The 16,797-nt window shown below is 43.0% G+C and overlaps 1 protein-coding gene and 1 long non-coding RNA gene across 28 annotated transcripts in view; one reads left to right on the top strand and one right to left on the bottom strand.

Annotated features, from left to right (window-relative positions):
- The first annotated feature begins 631 nt into the window (after positions 1–631).
- LOC102398516 lies at positions 632–16,412 on the top strand. Of its 27 annotated transcripts, none has more exons than XR_006640295.1 (7): positions 755–960; positions 1,074–1,239; positions 3,497–3,707; positions 4,731–4,787; positions 4,884–4,951; positions 15,319–15,501; positions 15,947–16,412. It is a non-coding gene; the product is annotated as a ribosome-releasing factor 2, mitochondrial (long non-coding RNA). The 27 variants fall into 27 exon arrangements; XR_006546516.2 differs by having other exon boundaries at positions 4,869–4,951; XR_006546507.2 differs by lacking the exon at positions 3,497–3,707 and adding an exon at positions 632–737 and having other exon boundaries at positions 852–956; positions 4,731–4,951.
- Positions 16,384–16,797, bottom strand: part of LOC102398732 (beta-hexosaminidase subunit beta) — a 34,394-nt gene continuing 33,980 nt past the window's right edge. Inside the window, exon 14 of the mRNA XM_025270858.3 lies at positions 16,384–16,555. Coding sequence (XP_025126643.3) covers positions 16,495–16,555 — 61 coding nt within the window. The 3' untranslated portion in view covers positions 16,384–16,494. The remainder of the gene's footprint in view (positions 16,556–16,797) is intronic.

Below are 16,797 nucleotides of genomic sequence, written 5' to 3'. Positions count from 1 at the left end.
TTGCATTCGGAGAAGGCAACGGCACCCCACTCCAGTGTTCTTGCCTGGAGAATCCCAGAGACGGGGGAGCCTGGCGGGCTGCCGTCTATGGGGTCACACAGAGTCGGATACGACTGAAGTGACTTAGCAGCTTAGCAGCAGCAGCATTGCATTATTGTCAGCTAAACATGAATGTTCTTCCTCAACTCAGGAAGATTGCATTTTGTTGAGAATAAATGAAATTTAAACCTTAAAACCTTGATAAGTGGCTGGACTTTAGTATCACACTTCAGAAGTCAAAGAAGGCTCTTACCTTAGAAATCATGTTCTTTTCCACCCTAAGAATAAAGGGCGAGAGAGGAATGACCCACGACAGCCTGTCTGTGACTGATAGAGTGGAGAGAGAGGTGCATAGCCCAAGTGCAGAGAAACAGTTGCCACTTCACCTGAGCAAGAAGCCAAAAGAGAAGAGAGGCTCTGACCTTTGTCAAGAACACAAGGGTCATTTGGGAAGGAAGCCAGAGGATGGGGCGTGTGTGGTACAGAGACCCTCAGCCTGGCTGAGCCCACTGCACCCCCCGCCATAGCCATCCCAAACCCCGATGATATTTCCACGTGTGCCCAGCCCTAAGCAATAACTGGCAATTGATCTCAGCCAAACATAGTAACCCTCATCCTCTTCCAAGTGCTGGTTGCCCAGCCTACCTCTTCAGCGAGGGTAGTGGTGTGACTCAGCTGGTGCCAATGAAGTATAAAAGGTAGCCTGCTGGGAGGTTTCTGGAAAATGTTTTGCTTTTTGGTTAAACCAATATGTCTGAGGCCACCTCTTTTTCTCTTCCTCCTCCCTCCCCGACCGCACATGATGCCTGAAGTCGCAGCAGCCACGAGGGATGAGGCAGGAGAGTCATAGAGACACCAGCCCCAAGGGCCTTAAGCTGCAGAATTGAGCCGGCAGCTGCCCACCTGTGGACTTCTTGGTAGGTAAGAAAAACTAGAACATGTTTGCTTAAGCTACCCTTAGTTTTGTCTCCTCCTCCCAGCAGCCTCAGAATACTCAAGTCTTATTCCAAGAAAATGTCTTTCAATCCTCAAAGCCTTTATAACTGGTAAAACCACCGTTTAGATGATCACAGGAGAAATTCTGGCCAAAAAAAAATTGTCTTGGAGCTCATGGAATCCATCAAAGAGGCCTCTGATCATCGGGCGTCACACACTCCACTTTGAGAGCTGAACAAGGCCAGAGATGCAGCTACAGCAAGGGTAAGAAAGACAAGGCATTGCCTGGAACAAAGGGTCAGCTTAGGAAAGCAAGAACATGGGCACCTGAAAAGGCGCCACCCAGCCTCCCTGCAGCAGAGGGGAAAGGACGGTTAAGAACTGCCTTTCGGCTTGGCCTCCACCCTTCAGGTCAGACAGCAGTGGACTGAGCCGCAGGGAAGCAGGAAGCTCTGTCTGTTGGTATCACTGGGGGGGTCACAGAGCAATCAACCCCTCTCTGCCTCCCAGCATGACAAACTCAGAGCTGGAGCAGAGGCCAATTGCCCTTGCACTGAGGCTCATTAGATCCCCAGGGCGTTCTGGAAGCGGAACGTAAATTGAAGTTTACAGTCCTTGACCCCCAGGAGTTATCCTCTGAATGAGAATAAGGGAAAATCAACAGGGCGGCAGAGAGGTGAGAAAGAAAAGCCAGAAACGGAACACAGGCCTGACGGACGAACCAGCTGGGGGCTCACATCTTCCCTAGTTTAAGCAGGCTTTTCTGTTTTAGTGCTGATTGTATTTGGAAACTGACATATTTTTAAAACTAAGTTCTACTTAAGGAAATTCAATACATAAAACAATGTTGAAAGACGATCACTCACATTGTGGATGGAGAGGTCATTTGACATACTGCAGAGCTTCTTCACGAAATGTGTTTTCATGGTACCTTTGCGCCAAGATCTGAATTCAGCAGAATTCCTCAGCTTCGTGTCCATGTACAATAAGACCTTACCTAACACATTTTTCCTTTCATAATTATGTTTTCATTCAAGGAGAAATATTCATCTAAAAAGTAGGTTTACTTTTAGCCAAGTATAAATTTTGGAAAATATAGAAAAGTACAAAGGGGGAACATTCACCATACTCCAAAGAAAACCTCTATGATTTTAAGTGTTTTTGAAATAATTTTTTGTTAGTTTCAGGTGTACAACATAATGATTCAATACTTGTATGTACTGCGAAATGGTCACACACTAAGCCTAGTTAACCTCCATCACCATAAATTGTTATGATTTTTTCCCTGGTGATGAAAACTTGTAAGATCTGCTCTCTTAGCAACTTTTAGACATACAATTCAGTATTATTAACCATTGTCATCATGCTGCACATTATGTCCCCATAAATTTTTCTTTTAGTCTTTGTGCTGTTCATGGTATTTCTCCACAGACATGTAATATTGATGAGACAATTTTATTTTCTGCTTTTTTTCACCTAACATTATAGCATGAATATTTTCTTATTGTTACTCTTACTAAATATTATTTTTTATGATTGCATGCTATAATTTACTTATGTATTTCTGATAGTGAAATACTCTAACATAAATATACTTGTTTTGGATTACCCTGTGTCATTTAAGCAAAAATCTAAATGAATTATGTCATTATAAAATCTACCACATTATCATTGTCCCTACTATTGAGATTTTCCTGGTATCTTTCACTCTGACAACATCTTTATGTACCATTTCTTTCTACATCTTAGGTGAATTTCTTTCAGGCTAAATTAGTAGAGGTGGGACCTACTGGTCCCAAAGGAAAGAAGTCTCAAGGTGCGTGATTGTAAAAATTGCTTGTCAAAAGGATTATGGCCAGGTATACTCCTCAAGTGTCCATTTAACCACACTTTAACAGCACTTAGCGGGTATTTTAAAAAAATATTTCTTTATCAGTAAAAAAATCTTATTTCATTATTATATTAATTTACCTTGTCTTTGACTACCATCGAAGTTGGTACATATTTCCAGAAAATTATTAACTAGCTATATCTTCTCTTTTGTGAAGGATTTGGTCCTAGGTCAAACAAACTTCATTTTATTTCCAAGCGGAAAAAATAGCTAGCAGAAGTTAAACCATTCCCCCAAGGCTACACAATTAAAAGTTTCAGGAATCCAAATCGGATATTTTAAGGCCTACTTAAGAAATTGCCCCTCCCAGTACTGCCTTTTTTTTTTTTCCCCAATTCCTCAACCCTATTTACAAATATTAACAAAATAAGTACATTTCAAAGTACACACTTGAAGCGCATAGCTTCTCTTCAGGTTTGAGGCGTGAAAGTCGCTCAGTCGTGTCCGACTCTTTGCGACCCCACGGACTGTCACACTTAGCTGCAGCAAGTAGGATCCCTGAACTGTCTAGCCCAACAAGCTCCTGTATCCATGGGGTTCTCCAGGCCAGAATACTGGGGTGGGTAGCCTTTCCCTTCTCCAGGGGATCTTCCCAGCCCAGGGATTGAACCCAGGTCTCCCATATTGCAGGCGGATTCTTTACCAGCTGAGCCACACTCTCTTCAGGTTTACCACTGAGTAAACTGAAGCCCTGGGCGACACTGGAGACGGGCTTGATCCCTGGGTTGGGAAGATCCCCTGGAGGAGGGCATGGCAACCCACTCCAGTATTCTTGCCTGGGAAATCCCAAGGATCGAGGAGCCTGCAGGGCAGCCTAGAGGAACAGTGGCAACATAAACAGGTGGGTGTGTGTGTGTGTGTGTGTGTGTGTGTGTTGCTCAACTGTATCCAATTCTTCAGCTCTCCAGGTTCCTCTGTCCTTGGAATTCTCCAGGCAAGAATACTGGAGTGGGTTGCCATGCCCTCCTCCAAGGGATCTTCCCAACCCAGGGATCAAACCCAGGTCTCCGCATTGCAGGCAAATTCATTACTGTCTGAGCCACCAGGGAAGCCCTTCCAGCCATTCTACTTCTAGGAAATAATCAGAGATATATGAAAAGATTTTTATAGAAAGCTATTTCTCCTGGACTGTTCTTTGTCACTGAAGTATTGTTGCTTTACAGTGTTGTGGCAATCTCTGCTGTAGGGCAAAGTGACTCAGGTTTACACATATATATTCTTTTTTTATATTATTTTCCATTATAGTGTCTCTAAGGAGATTGGCTATAGTTCCCTGTGCACTACGATCTTGTTTATCCATTCTAAAAATAATAGTTTGCGTCTACCAACCCCAAACTCCCAGCCATCCCCCTCCCTCCCCCCCTGCCCTCGGCAACTTCAATATCGCAGACGGTTTACAGCTGTGAACGTTCCTAAAAACTCCAAATGTCCCCCAGTAAACTAGTTCAATAAAAATAGCCTTTCTATCAAGTTTCCTATTTTAAAAGAACAAAACATGTGTGGTATTTGAAGTGACAAAACAGTATACAGAATATCATTGTAATCTTATCAAATGGAAAATGCTACCTATATACACTGTGATAGTAACTGGATATGGCTACAGATGATTTTTCAGTTTTCTTCTATACTTTTTTTTAACATTTACTTTTTAAATTGAGGTATAATTGGTTTACAATGTTGTGTTTCAGGGGTACAGCAAAATGTCTTCTTGTATTTTTCCGTGTTTTCCAAACTTTCTAAAATAAATGGGGGGGGGGGGTGTGTGTGTGTCTTCGGTGGTGTGGTGTTCAAGGAGATTTTTAGAATAGTAGCCCAGTGGACAGTGTTCTAAATATCTTTGTTTCTGTTCCCCATACACGCACAGATGTGAAAAGCATCTTGTTGGAACCCCACAAAGGTCCATAAAATGGAGACTACACAGGTGGGTTAGCAGCTAAGCTTTCTTAATGAGAAATTGGAAAGAAGTGAACAGCAAGTTTGATGAAACCATTTTTTCATAAAGCTGTACATATTCCAGAAGACAGATAAGAATATAAACGACAGCAAGATCAAAGATTTGATGGAACATATCCACTAGGAGTGAAGGTAAATTTATGGACTGAATTCTTTCTCTTAAGCTGGTGCCTTGTGAGTGTCCAGTTTATTGATGGTTTAAATTATGTCTGCAATTTTCTGAGCGGTTCACTTACTTTTCAAGTTTGTAAACCAACACATCAACAATCCCTAATCAATGGGAGAGCATTTCTCCAGGGACCTATGAAAATATATGTTGCATTTCAATGCAATAAAAACATGACAAAACATGCCTCTGTTCTTCATAACACAAAAGTACCACATCTGGTCATTAAAAAAAAAAAAAAACAACATTATACAGAGTTGTAAGGATGCCAGATACTTAGTACAGAGAACTGTTTTATCCATTTAGCCCAATTTTCCAGATGTTTTATTACTTGGAGACAGGACAATTGTTGAAACTGGTGATTGAAGCCCATTTATTTCAAGGGGCTCATCTGCAAGCCATAGGAAGCATTTGAGGGGCAAGTAATTTATGACAGGCCACAAGGCAAGGCTTGAGGAGGGCTGCCATCTCACTGGGTCACGAATAATCCCAACAAAGGACAAACTACCCTATTTTGTTAACACCAGCTTCATTTGCAAAAATTGCCTCTGAGGCAAGCACTTAGTTGTCATTTCACATGCAAATATGATGCACTTAATTGGAGCAATTTCCATAATAGTGGGTTAAGTTGGCTGTGACTGGTTGGCTGTGATTGGAGGCCTGGTTCTCATTGTCTACCAGCAACAAAATGCGCACTTGGACCAGTTGGAAGTCTTGTCCTCATAAAGACAACAGGATCATGTTACGCAGGAGCAGGTGTTGCTCCTCCCGCCCTTTCCCCAGCCAGGTGTCCCCGCCATGGGCCAACCCCCTCACCCCCCCACCCCTGCTCCCCCAACTCCACACTCACAGCCTCACTTCCCCGCACACAACCAGGGAACCTGCAGAGCACTAGCCTCAGGACATTAGTGAAGCAGTCCTGGCAGCCACAGGCTTTGCAGCTAATTAGAAGGCACCTCACTGTGGTAAATTCTCTCCACCTGTAGATCAAAGTAGGGATTTGGGGGGCAGAAGGGATGGGTGGAATCTTTTAGCTTTGCAACTCTGAAGTCAGGATGTATGTCTTTGCTTCATACACAGAAGTAGGAGATCCCAGGGCCTTGTAGAGGTGTATTTTCAGGTTAAAAGGGTAATGCTGCAAACTGTCCTAAGCCAACGGATTCACTAGCAAGTCAGTGCTGGGCAATTTACTTGTTGTTGTTTTTATTATTCTTGTAAAAGCCGGTTACCTCTGGGCTTAGAGAGAGTGGAGACTGTACAATCTTCTCCTTGACAAATTTGCTACCAGCTTGTTTATTGTGATGAAATGAAATCTGAGACCAATTTCTGCTACATGTGTCAGTGTTTATTAACAAGCAGGTATAAAAATGATCATACAGTGGTGACTTGTGAGTGGGGGAAAAGTCCCTCGCAATCTTTAGGCATTCCAACTAGCTCTTTGCTTGAGAGGTTCATTCTAAGGAGGAACAGTAATTTTTAAAGCAGAATTAGCCAACTTACTGGTTGGGTCAGGAAGCAGGCCAGAGGGATGAGAAAGAGCACAGGGTCAAGTGAATGTCTGAAGGGCAAGTGCTGCTCCAAAGACGTGGGCTGGGCAGACCAGATCCTCATGTTTGCCTGGGTAAGGGCAATAGGGCCATTATAGTCTTTCTGCTGCTGCTATTTAGTCGCTAAGTCGTGTATGACTCTTTGTGACCCTATGGACTGTAGCCCACCAGGCTCCCTCTGTTCATGGGGTTTTCTTGGCAAGAGTACAGGAGTGGGTTGCCATTTCCTTCTCCAGGGGATCTTCCCGACCCAGGGATCAAACCCACATCTCTTGCATTGACAGGTAGATTCTTTACCACTGAACCACCTGGGAAGCCACTTTCTAATTAGTCATAGATTTCAATTCTGCATTTTAATGGGAATCATTCCAGTCATTACTTCTGCTAGTTAACCAATCCGCTCTTTCAAAAACATTAATCCTAATCTGCAATTCTGGAGTGTATCTTCTTGATTAGGATGCTTCAGAGGCTCAATAATCATCCCTGAAGTGTGAATTCTTGACTGGGGGTTCCTCAAAGGCTAACCAGCCCCAGGTGCATCACACTGTTTACAGCGGGTAACATTAAACTAAATCATCTCAGGTTGGACAGAGGTTCATGACATTGTACCGGAGGCAGTGATAAAGACCATCCCCAAGAAAAAGAAATGCAAAAAGGCAAAACAGTTATCTGAGGAGGCCTTACAAATAGCTGTGAAAAGAAGAGAAGCAAAAGGCAAAGGAGAAAAGTAAAGATATACCCATTTGAATGTAGAGTTCCAAAGAATAGCAGGAGAGATAAGAAAGCCTTCCTCAGTGATCAATGCAAAGAAATAGAGGAAAACAACAGAATGGGAAAGACTAGAGATCTCTCCAAGAAAACTAGAGATACCAAGGGAAATTTTCATGCAAAGATGGGCACAATAAAGGACAGAAATGGTGTGGACCTAACAGAAGCAGAGGATATTAAGAAGAGGTGGCAAAAATACACAGAAGAACTGTACAAAAAGGAGCTTCATGATCCAGATAATCAAGATGGTGTGATCACTCACCTAGAGCTAAACACCCTGGAATGCAAAGTTAAGTGGGCCTTAGGAAGCATCACTGCAAACAAAGCTAGTGGAGGTGATGTAATTCCAGTTGAGCTATTCAAATCCTAAAAGATGATGCTGTGAGAGTGCTGCACTCAATATACCAACAAATTTGGAAAACTCAGCAGTGGCCACAGGACTGGAAAAGGTCAGTTTTCATTCCAATCCCAAAGAAAGGCAATGTCAAAAAAAATGCTCAAATTAACACACAATTGCACTCATCTCACAGGCTAGAGAAGTAATGCTCAAAATTCTCCAAGCCAGGCTTCAACAGTACATGAACTGTGAACTTACAGAAATTCAAGCTGGATTTAGAAAAGGCAGAGGAACCAGAGATCAAATTGCCAACATTCACTGGATCATTGAAAAAGCAAGAGAGTTCCAGAAAAACATCTATTTCTGCTTTATTGACTATGCCAAAGCCCTTGACTGTGTAGATCACAACAAACTGGAAAATTCTTCAACAGATGGGAATACCAGACCATCTTACCTCCTTCCTGAAAAATCTGTATGCAGGTCAAGAAGCAACAGTTAGAATTGGACATGGAACAACAGACTGGTTCCAAGTCAGGAAAGGAGTACATCAAGGCTGTATGTTGTAACCCTGCTTATGTAACTTCTATGTAGAGTATATCATGCAAAATGCCAGGCTGGATGAAGCACAAGCCAGAATCAAGATTGCTGGGATAAATATCAATAACCTCAGATATGCAAATGACACCACACTTATGGCAGAAAGCGAAGAACTAAAGAACCTCTTGATGAAAGTAAAAAAGGAGAGTGAAAAAGTTGGCTTAAAACTCAACACTCAGAAAACTAAGATCATGGCATCTGGTCTCATCACTTCATGGCAAATAGATGGGGAAACAACATAAACAGTGACGGGCTTAATTTTGGGGGGCTCCAAAATCACTGCAGATAGTAACTGCAGCCATGAAATCAAAAGACACTTGCTCCTTAGAAGAAAAACTATGACCAACCTAGACAGCATACTAAAAAGTAGAGACATTACTTTGCCAACAAAGGTCTGTCTAGTCAAGGTTATGGTTTTTCCAGTAGTGTGTATGGATGTGAGTGTTGGACTGTGAAGAAGGCTGAGTGCTAAAGAATTGATGCTTTTGAACTGTGGTGTTGGAGAAGACTCTTGAGAATCCCTTGGACAGCAAGGAGATCCAACCAGTCCATCCTAAAGGAAATCAGTCCTGAATATTTATTGGAGGGACTGATGCTGAAGCTGAAACTCCAATACTTTGGCCACCTGATGTGAAGAACTGACTCATTTGAAAAGACTCCGATGCTTGGAAAAACTGAAGGTGGGAAGAGAAGGGGAAGACAGATGAGATGGTTGGATGGCATCACCAACTCAATGGACATTAGTTTGAGCAAGCTTTGTGAGTTGGTGATGGACAGGGAACCCTAGGGTGCTGTAGTCCAAGGGGTCAGAAAGAGCTGGACATGACTGAATGACTGAACTGAACTGATGACATCTGCAGTCCATAAGGAGTGGGTCTGTATGAGACCAAGGCTCTCAGAAAATAGACAACCTGTCCTGCTCCACAAAGGAATGGAGCCTGGCTCTGTGATATCTAGCCATGACATGCCTTGATTGTGATCCATGGAGGCTGGACCCAGCCCAGGCAGGGTTACCTGATGCAGACAGGGAATAGGTGAAGGGGTGTGTTGTAAAGAGGGGACTTCCTAAGAATTGTAGCAGTGTGCTTCAACAGCTAGCTTGTTTTCCGTGTGTGTTTTTCTTTGCACATTTGTCCTTTGATCTTGAACTCTGCTTTTTGCTAATCACAGAAAAATTCCATTTTCTTATAATTTTTTCATCTTTCTTCTGGATTGGAGTTTGGGTGCTGCAGTCCAGCCCCAACAGCCAGGGAATCAGCCTGAAGAGATGAGCAGTGTCAGCAGAGAATGATGCAGCCTCTGACTCAAGGTGCGGGACTGCATGTTTATTTCAAGCATCAGGTCTTCTTCTATACTTTGACAAAAGTATTAGATCAGAGGTTTTACATTTTCAGTGCCCCCTCACCCAGATTTTGTCTCCATAAATCACTGTGGCCCTTAAACCAGAGTTACATTGTAACTCATGCTTATGTCTGGGCTGCACACCACATCCCTCAGTTTATTTCTTATCTTTCTAAATCCTGCTTGCCCCTAGTATCCTAAGCTCACCATCTCCTAAAAAGGCTTCTAGCTATTCTTAATTATTCCTAAACCCTAAGCTCAGCAAACTTTCTTTGCCATAAACATTCCCCTCACAAACAGGTCTCAGATAACAATCCTTCCCATGGCCTCAAGCTGCAGCCGATGTGCTCATCCTGGAACATTCTTTGTAAAGATCCTTGAACAAATGTCAATGGTTACTTTATAGATTATTTTCTGGGCACAACCGCAGAAGGCTTTGTGCTTTCTCATGCTTCTCTCAAGAACAATAAGCACCTTAACATTCTTTCCAGCCAACTCAACCAAAGAAAGGGAAGAACAAGTCAGAATCACAAGACCTAACTCCTTCATCCTGGGACCGTGCCTTCGGGATGAGGAGAGGGGGTTGGGACCGTGCCTCCATTTTGTCAGTAATGCCTAATGCGGCTCCTGACATTTGGGGAGGGTAGGTGGGAAGCAGTTTTTCCAGATTCAGGTTTCAATAGTGGAAGCCAACTTCTTTACAAGTTAAGATGATTTCAGAGGGGTAGGCTGGCCCATGGGAACAAGAGAATGTGTAATTAGTCCAAGTAGAATCAGATCCTGGTTCTCAAACTTCTTAGCAGTGTTTTTCCGAGCCTCACTTTGCTCATCTGTAACATAAGACCATGTTATTCCACTGCTTGAAAGTCAGTACTCAAGACACAAGTGTTGGTTGGAAAGGAAAGTTTGCTTTGTTCAGTTGGCCAGCAACCTGGGAAGAAGGCAGACTCCTTTCCAAAAACCAACTTGACAATGAAAGTTTTTAAATGGAGAAAAGGAAGTTAAACATTTGAGGGGAAGGTGGGGGTCCAGAGTCTTCATTATCTTCCACTGTGTGCAGACTTTCTTCTGATTAGTTGTTGGCGAGGAAACAGGAATCTTATGCTCAGACTGACATTACCATCTTCCATCTGGGTGGGGGCCTTAGTTCCTGCAGAAGAACTGAAAGACAGTGTGATGCATATTCCTTGAGGTGGCACGAGGGCCCTGCCACATCACTGTGCTACTGTTTCTTGATTGCACCTCCTTTGTATCCTCATTCCCTTTGTTGTTGTTAATTAGTTGCTAAGTTGTGTCCGACTCTTTTGCCACTCCATGAACTATAGCCCACCAGGCTCCTCTGTCCATCGGATTTCCCAGGCAAGAACACTGGAATGGGTTGCCATTTCCTTCTTCAGAGGATTTTCCAGACCCAGGGATCAAACCCAAGTCTCTTGAATTGCAGGCGGATTCTTTACTGCTGAGTCACCAGGACAGACCCCTTCATCCCCTTACTTCCCAGGTTAGTTACTGAATCTGCCCTTTAGCACTCAGGAAAGGTCTTTCAGCCTCCTTGATGTCTATTTCCCACAAACAAGAAATGGAGGCAGGGAAAACATTTGTCCCCTGGAGGGTACCACAGGGTCCTGCTTGTTTCAATCAATTTTCTGTACCTTGCAAGACTGTCATAAGGTCCATCTAGTCAAAGCTATGGTTTTCCTGATAGTTATGTATGGATGTAAGAGTTGGACCATGAAGAAGGCTGAGTGCTAAAGAATTGATGCTTTCAAACTGTGAAGCTGGAGAAGACTCTTGAGAGTCTGTTTGACTGCAAGGATATCAAATGAGTCAATCCTACCAGAAATCAACCCTGAATATTCATTGGAAGGACTGATGTTGCAGCTGAAGCTCCAGTACTTTAACCACCTTAAGTGAAGAGTCGACTCACTGGAAAAAACCCTGATGCTGGGAAAGATTGAGGGTATGAGGAGACGGGGGCAACAGAGGATGAGATGGTTGGATGGCATCACTGACTCAATGGACATGAGTTTGAGAAAACTCCAGGAGATAGTGAAAGACATGGAAGCCTGGTGTGCTGCAGTCATGGAGTCCCAAAGAGTTGGACACAACTTAGTGACTGAACAACACACAAGGCTATTATAAGGATTTGAGATACTATGTGTAAAGCAACTGGTTAAGTAAAGGCTTTTAAAATGATAGCGGAACTTCCCTAATGGTCCAGTGATCGGCCTTGCAATGCAGAGAACTCGGGTTCAATTCCTAAGACCTGACAGCCAAAATAAAAAGTAAATAAGTAAATAAATATTAAAAAATAAAATGACACAGCCAAAAATAAAAATTAAGTAAATAAAAAAGGGAAAATGATAGCTTCTCTGAGCCCCCAGGAGGCTACTGCTGTGAGCAGAGTGCACATAGAAATACTGAAATGGAGCAGAGCCCTTTGGGCCCTGGGACAGAGCCCCCGCGTGCTCTGCTGAAGTGCCCCTCTGAAGTACCTAGATCAGAGTATATGATACCTGAGTTGTTTTACAGGTATGAACACCCCCACCAAATGGGAGAAGCTAACTACTTAACGACCATGAGCACACAAGACCCAGGCCTCCTGGAGCCTGAGGACTGATAATGCTAACCCGTGACACTGTGCTGTGAGCTCACCAAGCTCACAGCTTGTCAACCAAGCTGTGCACAAGCTGGTCATGTATCCTGCGGCCTCCCTCACCCTGCCTTTAAAACTGCTTTGCTGAAACCCTTCAGGGCACTCAGGCTTCCTGAGTACTAGCTGTCTGAACTCCTTGTGTGGTGCCCGGCAATAAACACTGTATTTTCCCTCACCACAATCCCGTGTGTCACTAGGATGGTTTTACGGTGCCAGGGCAAGTGAACCCAAGTTTGGTTTGGTAACAATACTACAACATGTATGAATCTTAAAATAATTATGCCGAGTAAAAAAAGAACCTCAAAGAAGAAAACATACTGATTTCTAAAAAATTTTTAGATAATGTAAACTAATCTTTGATGACAAAAGCAGATGAGCAATTTGTTTGGACAAGTGGAAAGGAGGGAGTGGGGTGAGGTTAGAGAGGGCAGGGCTCAGGGAAGGGATTACATAAGGTCAGGAAGAAACATTCAGGGCTGATGGATATGATGTGTTTCATTGTCTTGATGGTGGTGATGGTTCCACTGTTACATACGTGAAACTTATCCAATGGTTGTTCAGTTCTTTAGTCACATCTGACTCTTTGCAACTCCTCTTTTTGACTTTGAAAGAAGTTAAATATTGCTGAAATTCAGCCTCTGTTCACAGGTGCTGAATAGAAACGTGGAGACAAGAGTTTTCGGTGAAACAGGAAAGAGTAGCTTTTATTGCTTTGCCAGGCAAAGGGGGCCATGGTGAGCCAGTGACCTCAAGACTGTGACCCTCTATAGTGTTTCAGGAGCAGGCTGTTTCAACCTGTCTATGGTCTATGTTCCTGAGGTTGGCAGTTTTCATTGGAAGGGGGGTTTGCTTCTGGTAAAAACAATTTAGGAGTGTGTGTCAGGCCTTTATATCTTTAAGGGAACTGTGAGTTTGGTAATTCTGCTTTGTGACAGAATTATAGTCTAAATTGTTCCCAGTTCCCTAGCCTAACAGCTATTCTTGTTTCTACATCTTCACATTTCCCAATCATTAACTCTTGAGTCAGCATTTCACTTCAAAAGACAAGTACACAGGGGCTTTTACAGTTTCCTTAATTGTTGACCTGTGATGTTTTGGAGGCTATGGGTACAGTGGCAGCATTCTAGACATGCAAAGATTAAAGAAGGCAGGGGGTGTTGAAATTAGGGTTGGAAAAGTAAAATCGAGTCCAACTGTAGGGAAACCTGTAAGAACCTACACTGAGGAATTTGAGATTTGAGAAGTGTGGTAAATGATTTAAACATTTTGAAGAGAGCAGCATAATCATTAGAATATAAGAGGGACTGGAGTATGGAGAGCCTCCGACAGGGAATAGACTAGATCTGGGCTAGAGTATCAGCAATAGGTATAGACATCTTACAGCTTATGTTGGGGAAAAAGGAACTCAAAGATGCACGTCCGGGAAAACTGAGGACTAGTGACGCCATCAACAGAAAGAGGAAAGAGCAAGCAAGTGTTTGGAAAAGAAAATAATGAGATCAGTTTGGGCCATATCAGGTTGCTGCAAGATACTCAGACATCATCCCAGAGCAGGCCAGTGGATTACAAGGAGCACCCGAAGACTGTGACTCGAGTGCAGCTTAGAGGACGCTTTGACGCTCTGGAACTAGGCAGTTGTTCCCACGGAAAAGACTGTGAAAAAAGAACTAAGGACAGACCCACGAGCACAACACCTCTTGTTCCGTCACACAGAACTCTAACTTTTCCTTAGATACAGCATTATTCCTCTTAATTTTTAGTCTTTCCCCACTCCGTAATGTTATTCGAAAAGATATCATGTGGAGTGGCATGAAGCTTTGGGTAAGAATTGCAAAAATACTTAGGATCTATTTAGTCATTTGTAGGGACTGTCATTATTTTTTAGTAATGTTTTCATTCAAGGATTATTACTTTTTCTCTGGTTGAGTCATTTCAGTTGATAGTGATTTTCAAGGCTTAATCAGCTGCAAAGAACTGAAATTAGGCTTTTACTATATATATGTGTGCGATGGTTTTCTGAAATTTCTACGATAAATAGAATACACTGAAGTTTTTATGAGTCTGCCCAATTTTCATTATCGTGAAGGTAGCAGGGAGAGGGGAAGGCGGAGGTGCTGAAGTGTGGGGAACAGAAGCGTCCGAGGCGCAGAGCATTACTGGACAATAGACGCCATGGTAGCGTCCGGTCCTGAGTGAGTGGGGGCCGGTGAGCAGAGAGAGGATGATCAGCCAGAGCCAGATAAAGGAGAGGCCACATGCAAGAGCCCTTCTCTTTGGTCTGGTTTCCACTGCTAAATCCACGATTATTGCATCCCATCTGACAAGCAAACGGCTTAGAATATACAGGAAATTGTTTTAACTCGGGTAGGCCGGAGGAGTAGGTTACCTTTTAAAGCAAACCCATCAGTAGCTACAGCACTTGCAAACGCCCTCTGAATCCATGTACCAGTTTGGCTGATGGAATGATGCTTACAGACAATCTGACTAGGACCCCAAGATGTCTTTGTTCCTCTGCTGCTTCCCCAGTTTTTGTCCACTTCCTGTTTGCCTGATGCTGTTTTAGCTTTCTTCAGTTTCTGTATGCGCTTGTTCTTCTTGGCCTTTGAAATCTGAAATTCTGAACAGAATTCTGTGTGTTTTACACTGAGAATATGTTCTACTTATTGTGTTTTTAGCTCCTTTATTTCCCTCCTTGATTGCCCCGACTTGTAGCATGCACCGTAACTATAGGTTTCAAACATAAAAGAGGAGATACATGAAGGAAATATGTCTTTGAGAGGGGAAAACCATTTTCTTTCCCTGTGTCTCTGGGCACATGTTCACAGGTACTCTACATCATCAGACTTTACCAAGCGTCCTCCTGCAACACATGCATGAAGTCTCAGGTGCGCTGTTGGCATTCATGGACGAGCCAGCGTTGACGTTCTGGACTTCTTATAGAGTGTTAAGGCAGGCTTCTGTCTTTTTGCTGGAGGCTCTGTGCTTAAGAGTATGGATGGTATTTAAGGTTTTATGAATCTTCCCTTCGTAACAGAAGTCTGATCTGCAGTCTAAGGAAGAGGCGTTAACATCCTTTAATTTCTTTAGGCTCTGAAGAAAGCTGATAAGCAAATTTGGGAGCCCCTGATGAATCTTGAGGTGACAGTGAGCAGAGATTACCTCAGCCCTGTCCTAGCAGACCTGGCACAGAGAAGAGGGAACATTCAGGAGGTCCAGTCTCGCCAAGACAACAAAGTTGTTATTGGATATGTTCCCTTAGCAGAAATCATGGTAGGTACTCTGTGACTAAATCTACATAGTTTACATAAATTGCTGGAGAATCCCAGGGATTCTATCTGCACGGGTGTGGATGTGTGGGGGAGGGCTTTCCAGTCGTCCACAAAGTTGGAGCTGTGCTCTACTAAATGTGTCGTCAGCCTCAATGACCGTTTTTCCATGCCGAGCACTTACCTACTTCCACTATTGCTGGCCCAGCCAGTTCTTCCTGTCATTCTTTTCCCCGCCGCCTCTCCTGCTCTAGGGCAGGCGTCTAAGTGCCAGCAGAGTCTTTACCAAACGCTGGGACTGCGGAATGCTTCTGAAGCATACCCCCGATCCTGGTTTTCGGTCCTCCACGGTACTTACCAGATTTTTCCTGATAATGGTCAAAAGATGTGCAGGGAGAGATTTGAGGCTTAACTTGGCAGAGATAACTAACTTAAATTATTTTGATTAGGGTTATTCAACTGTGCTTCGAACATTAACATCAGGCTCAGCTACTTTTGCCTTAGAGCTGTCTAATTATCAAGCCATGAATCCTCAAGACCAAAGTACGCTGCTCAGCCAGAGACGTGGCCTGTCCTAAGTCCTTGGAGGGAAACTCAGGAGCACCTACCGACTTCGTTTTCAGTAAGAACAATTTAAAAGAGAACTTGAACAGGCGGTGGCACCGGTGGCTGCTCCTTCTACTTTAGAGCATGAGAAACGCGCTTTGATGTTGACGGTTAACGTACCTCAGCTGTATTGTCTATCTAGTAAATTATTACTGTTGGTAGTTAAGATTCAGTCTTTTGGAATACACTGAGTGATGGATATCACAAGGTTTCTGGTTGGTTGATTTTACGCTTGTCTCACAAGAAAGGTGTCAATCTTCTAATGTATAATAAGATGGAGGTTCAATAAAAGCATTTTTTATTCAAAAACATGATTTTTAAAATCAGGTTGATTGTAGTATGGATGACCGTGGGCTCTTTTCCCATATCTTTCTTCTGTTTCAGCTCGTTTTTACATTCCGCCCTCATGCTCACAATATCCAGTAAAGAGAGGTTGGGCAGCTATTCCTCGTCTGTAGGACAAGTATAAACAAAAGATGTTTTAGATTGATATAATTCATGTCTGTCTTAAGAAACTTAGTAGCTCAAGTCAGAATCACTAACCCATACCACAGATTACTAAAGAGAGATTCATAATTAATGGAGAAACAGTTGCCAATTTTTCCTGATTAGATCACTACCTGTTAGGTACATACATTTCTGTTTATAGCAAAAAACAAAAAATCCTAATAAGCTAGCTAACACTAAAGAAGGT

This window comes from Bubalus bubalis, chromosome 19, assembly GCF_019923935.1.
Source record: "Bubalus bubalis isolate 160015118507 breed Murrah chromosome 19, NDDB_SH_1, whole genome shotgun sequence".
NCBI classification, from domain to species: domain Eukaryota; kingdom Metazoa; phylum Chordata; class Mammalia; order Artiodactyla; family Bovidae; genus Bubalus; species Bubalus bubalis.
This window is presented reverse-complemented; position numbering and strand designations above follow the sequence as displayed.